Genomic DNA, 23,273 nt, shown 5'->3' on the forward strand with positions numbered 1-23,273 from the left:
CCATTTGTGAAGCTCTTGAGTTTTCACAAACGTTTTGTTTTCTTCCTTGTGGAGACTTTGCCAGTGGCACTAAACTGACGGAGTCTGCGGCTGGAGAACTTTCTGTCCTTATGTAAGGTCTGCATTTTTCAATTGGCAAATTGCTGCATCTCTTAAAAGTAAGCAGAAGAATGCTCACTCGCAACCAAGTTCTCTTGTTCCTCAAGTTGTCTTTTATTTTTGCTTCGACGATCAAGTCGTCCATTTGCAAAGTTGACGCTAATCCTAATCCTTTGTTCCCCTTCAGCTGTTCGAAATGACCGGAATAAGAAGAAGAAGGAGAGCCCAAAGCCGGAGCTGGCAGAGAGCTACGAGCTGACAGCCGAGCAGGAGACCATCATTGAAAGGATTCGTAAGGCCCATCAAGAAACCTTCCCCTCCCTCTGCCAGCTTGGCAAATACACCACGGTGAGTTCACTGTCCTCTGGTGCTTCCGACGCACTTTGAATCACAAACATATCAGAGCTGAAACACGTTTTCGACGCCGTGTGATCCTGCAAACTAACCGTGCAGAGTTGATAATGATAATCGATCAGTGGTCCTGTACTCTGATGACAGTGCTGCTGACTGTCCAGGACCATCCTCACCAGCACTTCTTCTTCTCTCAATAGCTATTGATTGGACGTTAAGTGTGATGGGAAGACAATATAAAGCATGCGTCATAGTAGCAGCAACACATCATGACTTCCAGCTGCCTCTGGTGAGACGGAGACGATGAGCAACGTTTGTTTGACCCAGTTTTTTACATGTTGCAGCAGCGAGGGGAGAAATTCCAAAGGAGATGTCAGGACTGGAAGACGTTGCAGCCGAGGGAAATATTTGCCAGACAGGCAGCTGCACATCAGTCTGGTCGAGGCAGATGCCAACTCCAGCCTCTAGTTTCAGACAATAAATGCAGCTAATGCAACTTATCGTTACGTGCTTTTGTATGTGCGGAAGTGACGGATCTGTGGCAGATCCTAGACGCGTGTTGATGTTGCTTGTCTGGGTTTGTGAGGGCTTTATTATCCCTGTCATCTCCCAAAGTCATGGTTGAGAGATCTGTGCCGTCCCTGAACCTTCCTCAAACCCTCAAACGTCGGCGGTAAACTAACAACCCATGAAAGGCCGGATAGCGAGGGGATGCTAATCCACGCGGGACCTTGAAGAAGAATCTCGTCAGTTGGACACATCAGGCCTCGCTTGTCCGGTCTCAAAGCGGCCGACCCTGTAAAGGATTGAACATTCCCCTCATCGGAGTGACAATGAGCTTCTCCTCCCCCCGAGGGACTCATCGTGACTCAGTGCAAAAGTTGGAGGTCATACAAATGTCGAGAAAACCTCCAGAGCGAGTACGTGACGCTGCTAACCCCAGTTCGGCTGAGTTTTGTGACGCTTTGACAGGCAAATGGTTGAAGCTGCAGGACGACTGAGAGCTTGATAGCGAGCAGAGATAGCGGCGCTTTGATTGACACGCAGGCCTGGCAGCATTGTGCAGCGAGCTGACAGCGTCTAATGTGTTTGTTTTTACGATGACTTACATATAGATTACAGTCGGCGCGAGTGAACGGTGATTGACACCGACGCTCCACAAACTTCTGTAGGGAGTGCGTGAGCACGAGGGGGAGGGGTGTGTTTCATGTGCTAGTTCTGGAAATCTCATGACACCTGTCAATCACGTAAAATACTGGTTATTCAAAGATAAACAGATGAGCAGCCGTAATGTGCAGTAATGTCTCCCTTGTTGCAGCGATAAAAATCATTCAGTCACTGACAATAAGGAGCAGAGACGGGTGAGAGACGCTAACATGGAGCACATTGGCACACAGTGTAGCTATTAGCTCCCCCGCCGCGTGCAGCTGTACGCTGCTGTCGTTTCAATGTACAGTAAGCTCCCATCTCCATAACTCTCTATTTTTCCCCTTTCAATCCCAACACAAAGCTCCTAATCGCTGTAACCCCTCTCTACTCCACCCTCATCCCGTTCCCTCGCCCCGAGACACTTCCTGATTTTACTAAATAAACAGTCAAATCCCCACAGCTGAAAATAGAAGGACATAATAGCAAAACTCTTGCTCCCTGGTTATGATATAAGCCAGTGTTTGCTGTTTGTTGGAGTGGCAGTCGGCCCTCAGATAAAGCCTTAATCTGGATCAGTGGTAATTATGCTTGCTCACAGACTGTGAGAAGTTCCTCATTATTACAAGCGATTGGATCCTGATGCGCCTTTTGAGTCGTCCACGTCGGAAACAGAAGAGGAGCTCCCGTGCCCCTAGATTAGGTTAAAGCTCCAATTATGTGGTGAAATATTCAAATCCTAGTCTGCAGTGATTTAGGAGTTCATTGCTGGGTTAGTGGAGATAGCTGCGCGAGTGAGAGGGCTTAGCTCGACAATGAATAACGCTTCATTGACAGTGATGGTGATGAAAAACGAGCCTGGCATTTTCAAAGACAAAATAAAACATTAGCGTTCGGCTGGGCCCCGGCGGCTCCAGGCAGCGCCGGCTGCTGCTGAACAGGACGCGGCCTGGCCTGGAGATATTAGCCACATTACAGTTTGTCCGCCGCCGCTATTCGTCACAGGTGCCGCCTTCCTTTCTGCATCTGCACACACGAGCCTGCAGATGTAACGCACGCCGCTCATTTCTACACTGCCAGCTTCTCTTCTAATGTCGCGAGTTGTCTAATTTGTTTGGATAAATGTTCTTAAATGAAATTAGAATTCCCCGGCAACTTCCTTGTTTGGTTCTATTGAATTATGGGACTTGTGTAATTGACTGAGATTGCAGGGGGGAGGTTGAAAAAATAAGAATCCAACTGCGAATTATCTCACCCTCCTTCCTCCTCTCCACCCGGAGGGAAGAGCAAGATGAGTTGCTTTAATATCACCTCCACACCCCCAACATATGTGCATTGTGCAAACACACTCTCCCACACACACACACACACACACACACACACACACACACACACACACACACACACACACTCTCTGCTCCTCCTTCTTCCCCATCACATTGGATGTCAATCAGTGGAATGTGCGTCCGTAGTGCTGTTGTGTCGACTGCAGCTCGTTGTGTGTGATTTAAGCACGGCCCTAATGCGCCTCTCACTTAACCCCAGATCACATTTAATGATCTCTCTCTGCCCTCTGTCTCCCTTTATCTCCCTCTCTCTCTCGGGTGGCCACAATACATAGTTTGCTGGTGACAGTGTCCAGCAGCCGTGGCGCTAACTGCCTGGCGGTAACATCCTGCGGGGGATTGATGCTCCGGCTGTCTCCACACTCGAGCCCTCTCACACTGAACGACTCCCGGGGCTGAGCTGAGACTGATGTTGAAGTTTGCCAACATATTGAGTACATATTGGATTTTCAGTAAAGGATATCATATTAGCTTCTCTGTCTTCACAGCTTCAGGGCGGTGAGCTGGCTCACCTTCCTGCACAGGATCCTGACGTCACTCGTCTGTTCTTATGATCGGTCGAGTGGCCGTTAGCAGTTGTGTTTGGGAGAATAGATTGGAAGTGGTTTGACCCTGCTCAGTAGGGTGTTATCGTCTATTAGTAGAACAACATTGTTCGGCGGCCTCTAGTGGCTGTAATGATTATGACGGGAGCAAAGGAGGAAGTCAGACGACGTAGAATAAAGACGTACGTGATCTCTTCTAACCAAATACTTTTCTTTCAATGCACAATGTGAAGCGCACCTTTCACCTGCAGCTTGCCTCGTCTGCAGCTTTGTAATGGAAGTGATAACAAGTGATCATTTAATGGTCGAGGTTTAAGTAATACAATTAAAATCGAGGTTTGCTTCACATGCTACGATTTAAAACTCAAACATGGCCGACTTCTTTTACACTTGAATACTTAGTATTTCTGCACCAGAATGTTATTTTGCTTTTAGATCTAATTTACATAATTAACTCATTTAACTGAACGATTAAATAAGAAAACAAGAGACCTTGACATCAGGATGATGTCATCAGATAATAATCTTCTTTTACTTAATTGACTCAGTTTCATGAGGACGTTCTCTCATATCTTCCCTTAAACGTAAAACATATTTACCTGATTAACTGGAATGAATCCTTTAATCTTCCCACAGCTGCTGATGCAGGAAGGTATACACCATGTTTAGTAAATGACTATCTAACTGTGTGGAACAGAAAGCTTCTTTTGTTGGACGCTTGTGAAGCTGCAGGGTCGACTTGCTGCTTCGCTTTGTTGAAAAGCAGAATGTGAGATTGACTTGTCGGATGCTACAGCCTGACTTCCTTATTTATTTCCCTTTGTCTGGGTTTTTAGTTGCGTAACTCTCGTCTGTCATTTCTATTCTTGATGTATCTGCTTATACGACTTACTTTTACATTGCAAAGACTAAATTTATTCTCATTTTCTCAAACAACCAAATTAAATATTGCAACTTATAATTGAGCTACAATCAGTAATAATATAATATATAATATATAATATATATAATAATATATAATATAGAGCCTCTGTGTCTTTGATTGCAGATATTTGGCTTTATGTTGTTTATGCTGAATAAACTTCCAAAGAGTTTGTTCACAGACACAAAGCGCTCGTTGTCAAAGTCTCTTTGCAGATGCATTTATGATCTGACACTCAAAGGCGACGCAACAGTCAATTACAGCGTGCACGAAGGCTTGGTCTCCCGAGGCCTGTGCCTCATACTGTGGATTACGAACCACGGAATGAGAAAACATAGGGTCCAAAATACACGACTCCACAAAGTGTCTGACGTACAAACAAAAGATCTTTTAATACAACGTTTCCCTGTTAACAAGAAACATACACTGACGAACTGGCACAAGACAAGGAGACTGGACTATTTATACATGAGGTGAGGGGGACACAGGTGACAACAATCAGGGGCGGGGCAGACCATCACTGAAGCGGGAAAACACACAAAGGCAGGAAGTTAAGTGACCTGGAACGAGAGGGAAAGGTGAGTTTCAAAACAAAACAGGAAGTGAACACAAGACATGACACAAGGGAGGTGAACTCTACAAAATAAAACAGGAACAAATCCAGAGTGGTGACAGTGTGGGCACCAACGTATCACAGCCTGCTGCATGCTGTCCAGAGCACTTCTTATGTAGAGTTGTTTATTTGTATGCTGAGTTGTCACATGATGGGAAATCAAAAAGGCGGGAAGCATCCATCGTCTACCTCTGATCCGGGGTCGGGTCGCGGGGGCAGCAGCTCCAGTAAGGAACCCCAGACTTCCCTTCTCCGGGCCACATCCTCCAGCTCCGACTGGGGGGTCCTGAGGCGTTCCCAGTGAGGAGATATAATCTCTCCACCGAGTCCTGGGTCTTCCCCGGGGTCTCCTCCCAGCTGGACGTGCCTGGAACACCTCCCTAGGGAGGCGCCCAGGTGGCTCCTTACTAGATGAACCACCTCAACTGGATCCTTTCAACGTAAAGGCAGCAGCGGCTCTACTCCGAGTCTCTCCTGATGGCTGAGCTTCTCACCCTCTCTCTAAGGGAGACGCCACCCGTCTGAGAAAACACATCCCGGCCGCTTGTACCCGTGATCTCGTTCGGGTAGCAGTGGACGGGAAAACACTCATGTCTGCTACGAGGGGAATTAAAGGAGACATGTTCTGCTCATTTTCAGGTTCACACTTTTATTTCCGGTTTCTACTAGAAGATGTTAAAAACACGTTATCTTTCTCAGACGGTCTGAACACACCTGAAACTCTGCGCCTGTCTCTAACGGCTAACGGGTCCTTTAAAGCCAGTTTCTCAATACATGTATCACTTAAATCACTTAGAGCTGCGATCATGCACGCGCTTACATCTTCGATTAATGCATTCACGCACCAACACCTGACCTCCACGCCACATTTCAGCCTCACATATTTGTGCACAGAGCGATCTATAGAGCTGTTGGACATCTCCTTTATAGAAACTTTAAGCTCACATGTACAGTGTGAAGTAGACATGCAGTGAAACTACACCAACGATGTGTTTGAGGTCATTTAGCGACAGTTATACAGAGACAGCACTGAGTTGATGTTTGCACATCCTGCTCAGCCGTATCTTAAATACACACTTTAAAAAAACCTCAAAACAAAAAGATGTTCTCGTTTTTAAAAGGTCGTAGCAGCAACTAGACCTGTCTGCTGTCCAACCTGAATACACTGTGTGTGTGTGTGTGTGTGTGTGTGTGTGTGTGTGTGTGTGTGTGTGTGTGTGTGTGTGTGTGTGTGTGGGTGTGTGTCTGTGTGTGTGTGTGTGTGTGTGTGTCCTTGCTCACTCATGTGGCACAGATGGGCTATTCCATGTAAAGCCTCAGAAAACAAACAAATGATCATCAGAAGCCCCCCCCCCCCCACACACTCTCTCTTTCTCCTCTGCTGGTCGTGTCTTGTCGTGTCTTGTCGCTGGAGAAGCCTTGTTGAGAAGAAGGTGAAGCTCATGAGTCTGAGTTGTTACCGGAGACGTTGGACGTCCCAGAACGACCTCACTGCTCTTCGTTCCTCCTCTTTATCATAACTTGTGTTTATTACATTATAACTTTATATAAACAAAGGAAAAGAAATAACAGAGTCATTTATAACTGCAGTCGACAGGAATCAAACGTTTATCTCAGGAAGACTGCGACAGATAATAAATAAGGGAGGTGATGGTCTAGATAAATATCCTCCGGCTGCAGACGGAGAACAAGAAGCTTTGAAAGGTTTACAAATTAGCTGACGCTAATATTTATGGAATTCAATTCTACGTGTTTATTGATACGATGAGTTTTGTGTCCTCATCCAGGAGCTTCTGGAGTTATAGCACAACCCTTGTTCAGGGCTGTATTTTCATCGTGTTGTAATATTAATATTCTCCCTTAGAGATAGGGTGAGAAGCTCAGCCATCAGGAGAGACTCGGAGTAGAGCCGCTGCTGCTTTACGTTGAAAGGAGCCAGTTGAGGTGGTTCATCTAGTGAGGAGCCACCTGGGCGCCTCCCTAGGGAGGTGTTCCAGGCACGTCCAGCTGGGAGGAGACCCCGGGGAAGACCCAGGACTCGGTGGAGAGATTATATCTCCTCACTGGGAACGCCTCGGTCCCAGTCGGAACTGGAGGATGTGGCCCGGAGAAGGGAAGTCTGGGGTTCCTTACTGGAGCTGCTGCCCCCGCGACCCGACCCGGATCAGAGGTAGACGATGGATGTTATATAATAAGTTATTGGCAGCTTCACGTTCTGCTGTAGACCTCAGCGATCAACCTGAACAGCACAACGCTGTCAGAACTGACGGGAGTTTAAAGTTGCACGATTTACCAAATATTCAAAATACTAATATGAAACAGATGAGAGGTTGTCTGACACCAGCTGAGAGATAATCAATATACTGAAGCATCAGGATGCTGCTCTCACATACTTCACTTTCCTCCCTCTCATCTGTCATCCTCACTTTCTTTCCTCTCTCTGGCGTCTTAAAGCGCTTGTACTCGCACTTTTTTCCGCACATTGCTCCCAGGCTTCCACCCGTCCCCGCTCCCCGTCAGTGTTTGTGTCGGTTCTGGACCGTATAGCTGTATTAATGGCACCTCTGGCTTCAGACCGCTCAGTGCTTCCCGTCACAGCTCTGTTTCTGCATCCCATCATCCCAAAGCATCCCACTGACACTGCTACGCTCATTATCGCAGGGGCCCGGCCGCCCGGCACCGCTCAGCGTATCCACAACAACAATCCTGCCACTGTTTCTTGAGAGCTCAGGTCTTATGAGCCTATTTACTGTATAAGTGTGACACATATGGAGCGCAGTGAAGCGGCACGGAGCAGATCATTAGCAGTCTGTGCACCGCCTGACGCCTCTCTGTTTGTGTGTGTGTTGCAGAACTCCAGTGCAGACCACCGTGTGAGGCTGGACCTGGGCCTGTGGGACAAGTTCAGCGAGCTGGCCACTAAGTGCATTATCAAGATTGTGGAATTTGCCAAACGAGTGCCTGGCTTCACGGCGCTGACCATCGCGGACCAGATCACGCTCCTGAAAGCCGCCTGTCTGGACATTCTGGTGGGTGCTTTTATTTTGGAGGAATATCTCGTTGTCTGGGTTTGTTAAAGTGTTAAAGTGTTAAAGTGTTAAAGTGTAGAGCTGCGTTGGGAGGAAGCTCAATAAGAGTTTCTCAAATGCTGGAAAATCAATCAAAATGTTGTTTTAGTTCAAATTCTATAAATAGTTATATAAAGTTATATTATGAGCAGACGTCACACAATCAACGACACATGTTTAAAGTGTTAGTTCAGATTGTTTAGAAATGAAAAGTAAAATAATCAATATCAGTTAAAGTGTTTGTTATATTTAGGATATTTTCACCACTTTACTTTGCTGTCAGTCTGCTGAGAGCTGAAGGCGTTATCTCGGCTCCCTTCAAAGCCACCAGACTCCATTGACAAAAACAGTGATTTTACCTCACAGAACACAGGAGTTGTTGTTCTACAGCTTCCTCAATCAGTTAGTTAGTTTGTGTTATTGTGTGATTTTGGTGAATCTGAATGAACCGTTTAAAACACCAACGTCACACAATAACACAAACTCACTAACTGACCGAGTCAGTGGGAGAACAACAACTCCTGTGTTCTGTGAGGTAAAATCACTGTTTTTGTCAATGGAGTCTGGTGGCTTTGAAGAGAGGGCTGTCTGTCAGCAAGGCAAAGTGGTGAAAATATTCTAAATGTCATAAATGGAAACTAACCAAAGTCACACAATAAAAAACTAAAAACTAACTGAATCAGTTGATGATGGCGTCCATTTCTGCCCATTTCTAAATTAAAATGAGTTCCTTGATACCATAACATCTGGTACAACATTCATCCCGTCGTCGCTTAGTAACCTGGCAACACAGCTGGACTCGTGTCCAGACTTCTCAAAGTGCTTTTAATAATAAATGTGGGACAGTGTTGTGACTCATGTTGTGAAATGAGCTCACATTTGTGTGAATTTCCACAAAGTTCCATTAACATTAAGTCCTTAAATCTAGACTTTGGCCACAAACAAAAATACAACTTTTTGTTCTTGTTTGCTTCGTGCAGCGTCTCAGACTCTCGTCTGTCTTTTGATCTGTATTAGTCATCCTGCTGTGAACCAGTTTCACTCTCACAGATAGATGCCTCTCAAGTAAGACTTCTTAAATATTCAGTAATGAGCTGCTCCCAGAACTGTTCGCAGCGGTGACATAACAGTTATATATAAACACTTTAGCAGACAGGGAGTTGTCTACTTCAGTCTATTCTGATGCTTTTGTTCCTGGTGGGTTACAATCCATTCACTGGTTTAGTGTTGGAGTCTATAGCCTCAGATCTCCGGGGGACCGCTGGGTTTAACCTCCAGCTCCCATGAGACAAACCCTCAAAGCTTATTGGACGACCTCCTCTGCGGGCCAGAGATCCGATCGATTGATCACGCCGGTCAGTTCGATTCTCCGTGCAGCTTGTCTGTAGCAGAGATAACACACTGATGTCTGCAGACTCTGCTGCATGTGTGTGTTATTTAGGAGTTAAGTGATGTTCTGTGCTAACGTAGTAATGAGATGGAAAAGGAAACGCCCCTCTTCCACCTCTTCTCCCTCCTGCACGCTGGGCTGTTGTTGCCGGGTGATTTGATTAGCGTGCATCGCTCGGAGGGACAGGACGGAAGAGAAAGTGACGCTGGTCATGTGTCATCATGCTTTGTGACCTGGAGTCTAACTCGGAGCTTACGAAGCCGACAGAACTATTATACTGTTGCAAGTCTGTACGCTGAACATGGAGCTAGAGCGTGTTGATGGTTAGCTTAGCTTAGCATAGCTTAGCTTAGCTTAGCTTAGTTTAGCATGAAGGTTAGAGGAAGGGGAAACATCGTCAGAGTTGATTTCAGTAACATTAAAGTCTTATTAACGGCTTTATTAATGATAAGTAAATGATTTATTGTCTTTGAACATCAGTTATATAAATAAGAACAACTTCAGAGGAGTTTAAAAGCAACAATATAACAATATAAAGCCTTTAGTTCCAGCTAAAGTCTCTTCTCTCTTCTGTTTCTAGACTTCATGAAGTAGATCTGTAACTAACCATTATTGTCATTTGATTAATCTGCCAATTATTTTCTGGATTTATTAATAATTTTGTCTAGAAAAGTCAGAAAGTAGTGAAAACTTTGCGTCTCAGTTTCTCTGTAGATGTCTTTAACAAGATGCAAACAGAAAACACCATTTTTTGACGTTTGTGCTTTAAGTTTGAATTGATTATGAATAGTTATGAGGATAACGTGAGGAGGACACCGGAGCAGCAGCTGCTCAGACGCCAACACTTCTTCTGTCGTTCATCAGAAACGTCCCGACAGAAAGGGAAACTTTTGACGCCTGTGACTCGATATTGTGCAGCTCGTTATACGTGACGTTAATCTGGCTTCTAGTTTGATGCTTTTGAGGAGCTGAATGTCTGCAGGACTCCAGCCTCTCAGACTCACACACACACACACACACACACACACACACACACACACACACACACACACTTTCCGTTTTGTTTCCAGACATCCGGCTGCAGAACTTACGTAACAGACATGTTTTCTCTGTGATGGATGAAGTAGATTCTCAGACTTCAGTAGAAGGAATGGAAACAGTGTCTGATATGATGATGATAATGTCTGCTGTAAACCTGCAGATCAACGGCTTCTGATACAAGCACGATGTCCTGTCTGCGTCTCTACTGGCAATAAAAACTCTTCACTTTAAACAAACATTGATTTTATAGATTTAATACATTTATACCTAAACTGTCCCAAAATTGAACATATGGTGTAAACATTTTTAATAATTAAAACATATTACTTACAAATAAATATGTAAACATAAAGCTTCAAGTACATAGATTTAAAATGAAAAATAATAATGATATTATAATAATAATAATAATAATAATTATAATTATAATTATTATTATAATTATTATAATAATTATAATAATAATAATAAATATAGATTAAGTGAAATGTAAAAAGCCTTTAATAACATCTTAATAACATGTGAAGCATGCTTTAATAACTACTTACTAAACAAAGGAGGATTTTACAACCTGGCAACCCAAATTATTGTTACTGATTTAAGTAATATATAAGTAAATGATTTATTAGCTAGTTATTAGAAACATTTAAAAAGTGAACGCACCCTGCAGCCCGGTCACGAGTGACACAGGTGGATCTGCTTGTTGGGGAGGGAACGCTGAATGATTTATGCATGAAGATGCATATTTATGTCAGGTGTAAATGCAAAGTAGCCAAAACATATCTGGATAAATGAATGCTGATGAAAGGGAGGACGAGTTCTCTGCACAGTGTTTGTACATATTACAGATGGGTTTGGGAGTTTGTATTGACTTCGTCGTACTTGTCAGATGTGACAGAGTGCCCTCCCGGGGACACGGAGGTGAGAAGTTGAAGGCCGGCCGCGATGACTTTTCTGGCTCTCGCTCAGCCGTCAACGTCCGACCGCTCACCGGAACGTTTCTGTGGTGAAGGGCGTAAATATTGTGCACAAGAGCTGGATGAGGGAGGGAAGATCAAACACTGTGTGTGTGTGTGTGTGTGTGTGTGTGTGTGTGTGTGTGTGTGTGTGTGTGTGTGTGTGTGTGTGTGTGTGTGTCTAAGCGCAGGCCTGGCCAGCCGGTGCGAGTCACCGCCAGTAGCCATGTTTTATTCTGTTTCATGTTGCAGACACGCCTGCCACTCACTGTCAGAGCCAGCCCACTCAAATAGCTTCAAAGGCTACTGTCGGCTTCACATCCACCATCAGTGGCTTCATTAGGTGTACACACACACACACACACACACACACACACACACACACACTCGCAGTGCAGCAGGAGACCCAAAGGTTATTCTCTTGCAGTGTGAGGAAGGTCATTGTTGTGCTTGTGCTTGTTGCGCCTGCTGTTCTTTAAAGGAAACTTGTTCGGCCTGTTTCCACGTCTGACACAAAGTCTCACAGAGTTCAGTTCTGGTTTCACTGAGATCTCAGCTGAGTGAAGAAATGAACACCAGCACCGTCACTCTTCAGGCGTATCAGGTGGTGGAACTTGCAGGTATATACCAGGACATTTAAAAAGCATAATATTAATATGATTAACTGCACACAGACTATAATCTGGATGATGGTCGTCGAAGCCCAGAGGGCAGAAATACTGTTCATTAAAAAGCATTTTGTGAGTTGTAAGTAAGGACTTTGTTTGTTTGGGTTGCCAGGTTGGGTAAAGATCCCTTTGTTTTGTGACCCTGTGAACGTGCGTGGTCATGCGGTCCAATCAGACAAAAGGATTGTTCACAACCTGGCGGCTGATTTACAGTTTGTGTGGAACATGTTGACGAGTCACACGCTCAGTGAACGCTGCTCAACTTAAAGACGAACTCCACCAACGAATCGGGTAAAGTTTAAGTGCTGACTCTCCTTCCTTCCTTCCCTCCCGTCAGATCCTGCGCATCTGTACGAGGTACACCCCCGACCAGGACACCATGACCTTCTCGGACGGGTTGACCCTGAACCGGACGCAGATGCACAACGCTGGCTTCGGCCCGCTCACCGACTTGGTGTTCACGTTTGCCAACCAGCTGCTGCCCATCGAGATGGACGACACGGAGACGGGCCTCCTCAGCGCCATCTGTCTCATCTCTGGAGGTGGGCGCGCCGGGTGGAGCATCTAGTGGGGGGAGGGGATAAATAAGCTCTTTGGGGATACAGTCTTGCTTTTATTAGCAAACTTTAGATGTATGTTCTATATTCTTTTATGTATTATCAGGAGGAAGCGTCACCAGGGGAGACGTGTTTCTTTGTTTCCTGACGAGGATTTAAAAAAGCTGATTCAAGAGAATCCTGTGATACTCAGCGTTTTAACTTGTGGCAGCGCTTCAGAAAAGTTACACAGACTTTAAAATGACATGATGCAAAGAATCTGCACGGACGGTGTACATTTATAAAACCAAAGAAATAAGAAATATATACGAATCAAAACTGTATGCTGAACCTGAAGATCTCGTGACCCCTCAGAGTTAGCGTGTGGCCCCTTAGGGCCCGAGCCTCAGGTTGGGAAACACTTTTTGATAAAGTTTTCTGCAGCTTCAGCCAAAAAGGTTTATCTGCAAAATCCCACATAACATTCTGTCCTTCTGTAAGATGGACACGTCAACTGAAAGGCTTTCTGTAGCGTACATCATGTATCAGCCGGATTCTAAGATACAAACAGTTCTTTGTATCTTAGTATCTGGGGGGGGGGGGGGTACAGGTCTGTCACTGCAGCGTCACTTCCCTTTGGACTCCCAGGGGAAAGGAGCTCAGGTCAGAAGTTCCTCCTCCACCCTTCAGCTCCTCCACTGCTGGAGTTTCAGTCAGCGATACATATTTACATACTGAATCCTCTGCAGATATTACAGGCTGTTGCATAATCCATGTGTGAGACACCTCCGATTCAATCTGTCATCACACACCTTGACTGCAGGTCGAGCAGCTGCTGATCTCCGGGCACACACTGCCACCTTATGGCCCGGTGGAGGAGTGTGTGTGTGTGTGGTTGTTCAAGACATCGTGGAAAGTAGTTCTCAACGTGTTGCAGACCTTTCACCAGAGGTGGAGGAAGTATTCAGATCCTGTACTTCAAGTACTAACACCACGCTGTGAGAATACTCTCTAAGTGAAAGTCCTGCCTTTACAAACACTACGAGGAGTTCTATCAGCAGAATGACTTAAAGCAGCTGATTACTGTCATATAGTGAGTTATTACTGCTGATGCGTTCATGTGCAATAGGATTTTTCTGTTCTGGCTTAAATGCAATAAGATAAAAACATTAACTTTTAATTGAGTGTAAACTGACGACTCGTGAAACGATCCACTCCCAGACGTCGTTGATCTGTTAACAATGAAGGTGCACGGAGGAGGAAGTCTGGCCCGGATCCACGGTGATATCAGTTGTTGCCTTGAGAGGCTGAATCGGCACCAATAGGTTTTGAGATCAGTTGTTTTGTTAACTTGCATCCTCTTTGGTTTTCTCTTCCGTGTACGTTCGACCCGCCTCAGAGAGTCTGATACTCTGACTGCTTCTTGCTGGATCTACTTTTAGTACTACGGTAGTGTATCATAAGACCTCCACGACACCATCGTGAGGACTGCTTCTAGATGTTCTTTGTGCATGAAATATTGTATTGTATTGCACGTCTGTCCGTCCTGGGAGAGGGATCCCTCCTCAGTCTCTCCCTGAGGTTTCTAACATGTTCCCCCTTTAATTATGGGGTTTCTTTTAGGAAGTTTTTCCTTGTGCGATGCGAGGGTCTAAGGACAGAGGGTCTAAGGACAGAGGGTCTAAGGACAGAGGGTCTAAGGACAGAGGGTCTAAAGATAGAGCGTGTAAGGACAGAGGGTCTAAGGACAGAGGGTCTAAGGACAGAGGGTCTAAGGTCAGAGGGTCTGAGGACAGAGGGTCTAAGGAGAGAGGGTCTAAGGACAGAGGGTCTAAGGACAGAGGGTGTAAGGACAGAGGGTCTAAGGAGAGAGGGTCTAAGGACAGAGGGTCTAAAGATAGAGCGTGTAAGGACAGAGGGTCTAAGGACAGAGGGTCTAAGGTCAGAGGGTCTGAGGACAGAGGGTCTAAGGAGAGAGGGTCTAAGGACAGAGGGTCTAAGGACAGAGGGTGTAAGGACAGAGGGTCTAAGGAGAGAGGGTCTAAGGACAGAGGGTCTAAAGATAGAGCGTGTAAGGACAGAGGGTCTAAGGACAGAGGGTGTAAGGACAGAGGGTCTAAGGACAGAGGGTCTAAGGACAGAGGGTCTAAGGACAGAGGGTCTAAGGTCAGAGGGTCTGAGGACAGAGGGTCTAAAGACAGAGGGTCTAAAGATACAAACTCTGGAGTGAGAAGAAAACTCAAAGGTCCACAGCAGTGTTCTGATTCAGAGAGCACGTGTCGCTGAGTCATCCTGACAATCGCTGTGTGCAGACTGTGGTCTGTGAAGCGATGCAGAGCTTTGAATCCAACGTCTGCTGATTAGTTTTAAAGCGTTGCGTTGTTGCTTCCCTGCTGTTTGAGACTTTAAACAGTTATCAGAGCTTAACACGACGACTCAAAGGAATGGATTCAAATTAGTCTTCTGCTGGAGTTATCTCATTGTAACCATCTCTGCAGTTTCTCCTCTGCAGCAAATGAGTTGACATAATAAGATAAACTCTTCCCTCTTAATCAAAGCTTCATGCTGTGATACATGTTTTAGCTTGAAGCTTGTCCACATCAGATAATGCCAAGACATGGATTTGTCATAGTTGAGCCTCAAGTCTGACTTGATTTTTGTGTGACTGTGTGTGTGTGTGGGTGCGTGTGTGTGTGTGTGTGTGTGTGTGTGTGTGTGTGTGTGTGTGTGTGTGTGTCAGATCGTCAGGACCTGGAGGAGCCCTCCAAGGTGGACCAGCTCCAGGAGCCGCTGCTGGAGGCTCTGAAGATCTACGTGAGGAAGCGTCGGCCCAGCAAACCGCACATGTTCCCCAAAACCCTGATGAAGATCACAGACCTGCGCAGCATCAGCGCTAAAGGTGAGAAGGATCTCCACTTACAGTTACTGAATGTTCGGAGGTGCAGGATGAGCATCTGTCGGGATCCAAACGTCTCCAGACACACGACACTAACGAAAACTATCGTGGTGTCATGTATAAACAAACCTTTATGATGCTTTCAGTACTAAACTATTCAAACAATAACACGTAGCTACAGCCAACTTCTTCACCGGTGAAGAGCACGAATCATTTAGCAGCTGCAGATCAAGATGTTTTCCTCTGGATTTGGTGGAGACCAAAACAAAGCTGAAAGGAGACAATGTTGGACATTCATCACCAGAAACATGCTTTAAACAAGCGAGCACGTCGTAGCCATAACAACTTTATAATGTGCTGATGATGCTTTTGATTGGTGCATAACATCTGCATTACGCCTGAGAAGACACAGAACGAGCATCGCTTCTCTTTTAACTCCTCTGAGCCGGCTGCCTGTAAAACCTTATTGATTTGAACTTTCAAAGCACATGTTGAGCCTTTAACCCCGTGTGAGCCTGAGTGTACTCTGAGATCCTCTGAGGCCTCCGGCCCTGAAGAAGTTATCGTAGACGTCACTGTACTTCATCCCCTTTCTTTCAATCCCGTCTTTTAAACTTGTCTTTTTCTAATGTTGCATAATGTTTATCTGGTTGCGTTACCAGCTTATGTTCTCGCTGAAGCGGTTTTATTTGTCTACTAATCCTTTAGGTTTGTTCTGGATTATAACCTTTTGTTTTATTTGTTCCTGTCCTGTAAAGCAGCTTAATGCTTTTAAAGTGCACTAAAGTTTATATCGAGGTTCCTGCAGCACAAAGCTTTTTATATTATTTTAAGAGGAATCATTTTACTCAGAAGTGTGTAAAGCAATGAAAGTGCTTCAAAACTAAACAACTAAATGTCCCCTTGTTTGTTTATTTGTTTGCTGTCACTGGACTTTGAGTGAAGTTTGTTTTAAACTAGGGGTGGGCGATGCCGCGAAATTTGGTATTCGATCCGATACCAAGTAATAAAGCGTCAGAATCACAGAAGCCCTGTATATCTGTGATTCTATCGATTCTATCGACGTAGACGAGAGAAACTTCCCTTTTTTGGTATCGATCCGAAAACTAGTTGTAATATTTGTAGAGTCAATATTTTGGTGTTGATCCTTCCTCCCAACGTCAATAATAAACTTTCACGCTTCAATTTGAATGCTCATGTTTTGCACTCTTCCTGTTCTTGCAGGAGCAGAGCGCGTCATCTCTCTGAAGATGGAGATCCCAGGATCCATGCCGCCGCTCATCCAGGAGATGCTGGAGAACTCGGAGGGCCAAGACGGCCAGAGCAGCAGCAGCACTAGTGGCGGCAAGAGCAGCGGCAAAAACAGCGGCAAGAGCAGCGGCAAGAGCAGCGGGAAGAGCAGCGGGAAGAGCAGCGGGAAGAGCAGCGGCAAATGCAGCGGCAAAAGCAGCGGGAAGAGCAGTAGCAAGAGCAGCGGGAAGAGCAGCAGCAAGTGCAGCAGCAAGAGCAGTAGTAGCAGTAGCAGCAGCAGTAGCGACAGCAGCACTAGCAGCAGTAGCCGCACTTCGGCGGAGGCGGGGGCCAGCCCTAGCAGTAAGGGCAGCCCCGACGAGGACGGCGCTGCCGCTGAGTCGCCGGAGCCGTTGGACACCGAGGAGGCTGCGGCCACACCGCCCAGCGTCGAGCCCTAAGAGGCTCGTTCTGACATTCCTTTGCACAATAAAGGAACAGCCAGGCAAGGCGCCGCCCCCTGTAACCCCTCTACCCGACTCCTTTGCTTGGTATTACGTTATCTTTATTCCCTCGTCCGATTTTTCTCCCCTAAAATTCCCTCTTTAAAAAGAAAACGTCAACACGGAGGCCTCAAAGGATCAGTGCTTGGTGTATAATTGTGAATTGAGCTCTTATTTGGCGCGGTGTCTCTGGCACGGGGACTGTGACAGGAAGGGCGTGGCCCTCGCACACCGCCAGAGATGATACTCCTCAGGTCTCCTGTGTAAATTCTTATCTGCATGACGGGAGTTTGATAAGTGGTTTTACTCCCTCTCTCCCTCCCTCTCTGTCTCTCTCTCTCTCTGTCTCTGTCTCTGTCTCTCTCTCTCTCTCTCCCTCTCTCCCTCTCTGTCTCTCTCTCTGTCTCTGTCTGTCTCCCTCCCTCTCTGTCTCTCTCTCTGTCTCTCTCTCTCTCTCTCCCTCTCTCCCTCTCTGTCTCTCTCTCTGTCTCTGTCTGTCTCCCTCCCTCTCTGTCTCTCTGTCTCTGTCTCTCTCTCTCTGTCTCTGTCTCTGTCTCTCTCTCTCTCTCTCCCTCTCTCCCTCTCTGTCTCTCTCTGTCTCTGTCTGTCTCCCTCCCTCTCTGTCTCTCTCTCTCCCTCTCTGTCTCTCCCTCTCTGTCTCTCCCTCTCTGTCTCTCTCTCTGTCTGTCTCTCTCTTGCTCTCCTCTCATCTCTCGTATTGTTGCATACGTACATTGTACATACCATTGTATGGTTAGAACTCTGTTTCTATGATGAATTTTGTGGTGCTTTTTATCATTGTCTTAAATATTATCTTTGAGGCGATACATCAAGGTTTAAAGCGGGACTAATCGTAAGTCCTTCGAAAAGTTATCTAGAATGTTATTGCATATAGACATTATGGAAGTCTAATATTTTATATTTGTTCCTATATTTAAAAACTGTTTTTGTCTTTTCTAACACTTCATGAATGAGTGTACATCCACACCGCCAGAATGCAAAGCTTCTCTCCGAGTCCTCAAAGGAGAGGAGCCCAACAGCAGAAGCCTTCGATACGCACTCATCAGCTTGACTCGTCTGTTTAACTCTCAGTCTGGACATGAACCAGATTAGATTTACAATAAGCCAGTCTATGAAATTAACTCGTCTGCTCAGTAAATCACTTTACCTCACTGTCACAACAAAATGGTGAAATGAGGTCGCTGAGAGATGCCAGAGATGTTCCTGCGGCAGGCTGTGATCACACAGGACCGTCTCCCTGTTACCTTTTACTTTAACTGGACCATGATTCAACTTAAACTGTGTCGCACTTTATTATCATCGTCTGGTCAGTTAAGAGGTTTAACAAGTTTAACAAACTAATGTTATGCCACAATTTGTCCACCCTAAAAATAAATCTGTGTCTCTGTGGTGTCACGCTGATTGTTACTCTACGAGGAGCGTGTCTGGCGTCACGTTAGGCTTCCTGCTGTACATCGTGTACTGACTCAAAACGTTAGCTAACATTAGCTAGCATAAGCTAACAGTCATACCAGAACAAACACCGCTGCGTAGCAGAGTGCTAACAAGAGTTGTATTACTTATGAGTTTAGCAGCACTTTCTAAGTCTGATCTGAATAGTTTTAGTTTTATCTCCTGCGGTGCAGAAAAGGTTTTGCCAGGATGATCTTCCTTCATTTTTGTGTCTGTTGTTGTAATACTCATGTCGGCCACCAGAGGTGGAAGTGCACCACGACCTCATGTTATAAAGAGGATTCAAGATGCCTAACCCTAACCCTAACCCTAACCCTTTATTTTAAGCCCCAGGCTCCTGCAACAGTGCAGCATGTAACATATACCTGAGGCACGCAAAGCAAATAGTGCAAGCAAAATGCAGTAATAAGTCAAATATATATATATATATATATATATATATATATATATATATATATAGAATAAGATGTAAACGTTTAAATCCTGTACAGTGGAATTAAATACTGTAATAAGAGAACTAGACATGACAGTAATGTCACGTAACTTGATGACACAATAAATGTACTTTGTGTTTTGAGAATGTTGAAAAAGTGCAAGAAAACAAGAAGCTTTTAATCCTCTTTATAATCTGGGGTTGTGTTGCACTTCAGCCTCTTGTGGCTGAAATGAGAATTACAACAACAAACGAAAAGAAAAAGAGAAAACTATTTATATCAGACTAAAAGCAAAGGAAATGATTGTTAGAGACTTCAACATGTTCCATCTCTCAGTAAAGGCGTGTAGAACACTGGTACCACAAACCTGTCGTGACCAGAACTACAATAAAGTAATAAAGTAGTTTCTCTGTAGCTGTTCTGTTGCTTTAAGTCACTCCCTTTAAATGATCTCCGTGTTAACCAGCAGTGCTTCTTTCTGTGTGATCACAACCAGCTTTGTTCTTCTTCTTTTTTTAAGTCGCCTGAATGTCAGCCTAATGAGTGTGTATCTACCGCTAACAGCATGTACTACCGGGCTCTACAAACGCACGTGGGCTCTGCTATGGCCTTATGAGCAGAGCTCCTCAACCCGCTTTTCTCTCCCTTTTCAGAAGTGTCTTGTTAGAAACGGGGAAAGACGGGGTGCAATGCAATCCTTCAAACACACTGATAACCGGACCCTGTGGCTCGAGACGATTGTACACTAATGTAGAAAGCACACAGCGGGGCGGGATCCACAAACCCTCTCCCAACGTTCGCCTTGCTCTTCAGACTTGACAGTCTAAGCTACATTTAATGATGCAAAAGGAGATTCCTGGCGACCTCTCGACCCCCTGAGAAGTGCAGTCGAGTAAAGCTTCTCTTTGGACGGTAGATCCAACTGAGCTCTTAATCTCGTTGGCGGGGAAGTAGGCGGTGTGTCTTGCATCAGATGAAATTAGAAGATGATCCCAGAAAGCTGCTTTTTCTCTTCAGCTGAGGTCACACTTGATACTGAACAATAAGAAATAAACTCCATTATATCCTCTTGTAGGACCCAGATCCCTCGCGATGCTGCTGCTGAACGGCCGCTCACGTCCAGGACAAACTAACTGTAGCACTTACACACGTGGAAGCTTTGAAATGTCGCCGCAGGACTGAACTATACGAAGACTCACAGCAAGTTCAGCTTTAAAGAAATCAAGCACAAAGGTTACAGAGAATATTAATACTGACCAGCTTTGGAAACGATGAGTCGGTGTTGAACACTTGTGAAGGTTTGGAACAGATATTTGTGCCAGAAGGTCTTGAATTTGAATTTAAAATAATACGTTTTGTCATTTCGAGCGTATGAAGGTTTGAATTTGCATTGACTTTGTTTATACAGGTGTGAAACTGAATTGAATGACATGAGCTCAGAACATTGACGCGACGTGACAGGATGTACATTCTCGACCTCGTGCAGCGTCTTCCTCAGATGATCAAGACAACGTGTCACATTCCATTAATGTTAAACGACATTTGAAATATGCATGTACCTCAGTTTTAATGCTTACACAGTAAAGTGTTCGTAGAGAACAAGGGAGGTTTGTTCTTGACCTTCAAACATAGGAACATAAATAAGTTCCTGAAACACAGATTCAAAGTCTGGCACAAATATGTTCGCAGAGAAAGTGAAACTGTCGCAGTGACGACACGAGTCCTTCATTAAAGTACGACGAGCCTTGAGGGCAGTGACGGGTTCTGGGTCGCAGCAGCACATAATAAACCATCTGCATACCATCCCTGCTAAGAAATACATATCATAAGGGAAACCAGAGCAGTTTTGTTTTAACGTGTTTGAATGTGATGTCATGACGTCTGTCAGAAGAATGAAATGCAGTGTTAAGGATACTTCTCAATGTAACATAGGAAATGCTCTCCCTTGGTTCTCTCTGTCTCGCTCTCCTGGTGAGAGATGAAGGGAGCATCTTGGTGTTTTATTTTTGTTTTTTGAAGCTGGAAAACCTTCACAGCCGAAGAATGTCCACGTCCCCCCCCCGATGCGTGAGGACGGCCCTCAGGCGCCGGACCAGCACCGGGGACTGTTCTCTGTTCCTGCAGGAAACAACTTCACGATGCTGAATTACTCCCGTTCCTCTCTGTTGAATGTTGTACCGACGTAACTGTAATACTCTACTATCTAGCTCACTGCGGAGATGTTATATAAATGGTGTGTGCTTTGCATTCCAATTGGCAGCTCTGTGGAAAAGACGCTCTGTTCTATTCGTCCTTGGGAAACATCAACTCACATCCAAGTGTAAAAAAACAAAAAAGGAGGCGTAAAGGAAGTGGAAGGTGGCGGCTGATGTTCCCGCTCCGACTCCACGCAACACGTGTTTCATTTGGGACAATGAGGAAGAGGGGGGTGGGTGAAACCTCAGCGCTGACACGTTTTGTTTCATGTCAAACAACAGAGCTGCCCCCTCCCCCGCCTGAGCCAGGAAGCCAATCAGCTGTCGTCAATCAAACCCAATCAATCGACAGCTAGTTGGTGAACAGTTCAACTCATGAACGAGGGTTCGACCGATAAGGGCTTCAGATAACTGACGGACGCTTTGGGATTTAATCAGTCTGAGAGTTACGTGTTTCTTTAAGAGTCAAACTGTCTCGGTTGTTAGGCTTCCCAGCATGCCTTTCAACTACACCCAAACAACCACCCTCCAAAAGGAATATCTTAAAGCTTCTCACCCAACTCTGCAGCACACGGAGCATTTTAAACTCTTTCAGAGCTTTGTTTTGGTTTTAAAGCCCTTTCATCAAACTCTCGGTGTGCACGAGCTGCTCATCAGCAGCAGACACCTTTAGCAACACGCTAACTAGCAACACGCTAACTAGCAACACGCTAACTAGCGACAAGCTAACTAGCAACACAGATAAAACACGACTGAGTAAACGCTTATGTTTATAGTTATTGTAAAATAGGCGACTGCATGCGAACACATTGCAGCTGGAACATTGCTCACATTCTGCCGTTTAGCTAACGATATAATAATCCAACAAATCAAAGTCTAAAAATCTTTTTTTAAGAGTTTTGGGTGAATTCTCTTTTTAAATTTGAGCTTTTAAATTCCTCACATGCTGCAGGACAGCTGGCAGAGTAAGAGGAATAATAAAACTGTTATGTTATTCTGACTTTATTATTAATCCGAATTAGCAATTTTATATCATGCTACATATTTTTAGCGGCTCGTTAAACAGACAAACTGCAGCTACCGTTTAATAAACTGAATTTATTCTGATGTAACCGTCACCAATTTGTTCTTGACACTAATTCTTTGTAGAAAAGTCTCAACATCTGACTCATCATTTTTAATTACTCTGAACAATAGAAAACACAAAACCGTGTCGTTACTGGTCTCAACAGTCAGTTTCAGCCCCACGCGTCGGTCTGACCCCGGACACAACCGCTCACCAACACGTGAACCTCAGAATCATCGACCTGCAGCTCTGTTGTCGTCCTCGAGGTGTTCGTCTTCACAAACACAGTCGCCTTTTTTCAGCATCAGAGAACCTCACCACCAATCACACGCAGTGTTGTACAGTCGTGTTAATATGAGACGTGATGGTCACGTCTGGCTGGGCATGAGGGTGGGAGGGGCGGGGCTTGTTGCCCTGCTGCCTTCCCATTGGGTGAAGTCGAACTCAGCTGCTCTGAGGTTTCAGCTTCAGTCTGTTTCAGCTCTCCATTTTAAATATTGTCTTTGTTTGTACATTAACATATGCTTTTTATGTTCATATACTGTTAAACTTTACCATGAACTGTCCTGGCAAAGTAATAAAATATATTTATTTTAAAGTACTTGTGTGCGCATTAATAATACAACATTTACACCCAGATGATGGCGCCTGACGTACAGGGAAGGTGTGTAGTAATCATACGTTCTACATTCAGATTCAGGCTTTAAGATGAAATCTGTGACGCTCCTCTTTGCTGTGACGCCTCCACAAAGGGGCGGGGCTTAAGTGTGGGGGGCGCGGGGGAAACCCACACGA

General features: G+C 45.1%; 1 protein-coding gene across 1 annotated transcript in view; it reads left to right on the forward strand.

Annotated features, from left to right (window-relative positions):
- LOC115015640 (retinoic acid receptor alpha-A-like) overlaps positions 1–23,076 on the forward strand; it is a 59,485-nt gene extending 36,409 nt beyond the window's left edge. Inside the window, exons 4-10 of the mRNA XM_029443125.1 lie at positions 287–447; positions 7,875–8,051; positions 12,483–12,687; positions 15,422–15,580; positions 16,802–17,009; positions 17,142–17,358; positions 19,871–23,076. Of these exons, the coding sequence (XP_029298985.1) occupies positions 287–447; positions 7,875–8,051; positions 12,483–12,687; positions 15,422–15,580; positions 16,802–17,009; positions 17,142–17,268 (1,037 nt within the window). The 3' untranslated portion in view covers positions 17,269–17,358; positions 19,871–23,076. The remainder of the gene's footprint in view (positions 1–286; positions 448–7,874; positions 8,052–12,482; positions 12,688–15,421; positions 15,581–16,801; positions 17,010–17,141; positions 17,359–19,870) is intronic.
- The last annotated feature ends 197 nt before the right edge of the window (positions 23,077–23,273 follow it).

Source organism: Cottoperca gobio, chromosome 11, assembly GCF_900634415.1.
Source record: "Cottoperca gobio chromosome 11, fCotGob3.1, whole genome shotgun sequence".
NCBI lineage: Eukaryota > Metazoa > Chordata > Actinopteri > Perciformes > Bovichtidae > Cottoperca > Cottoperca gobio.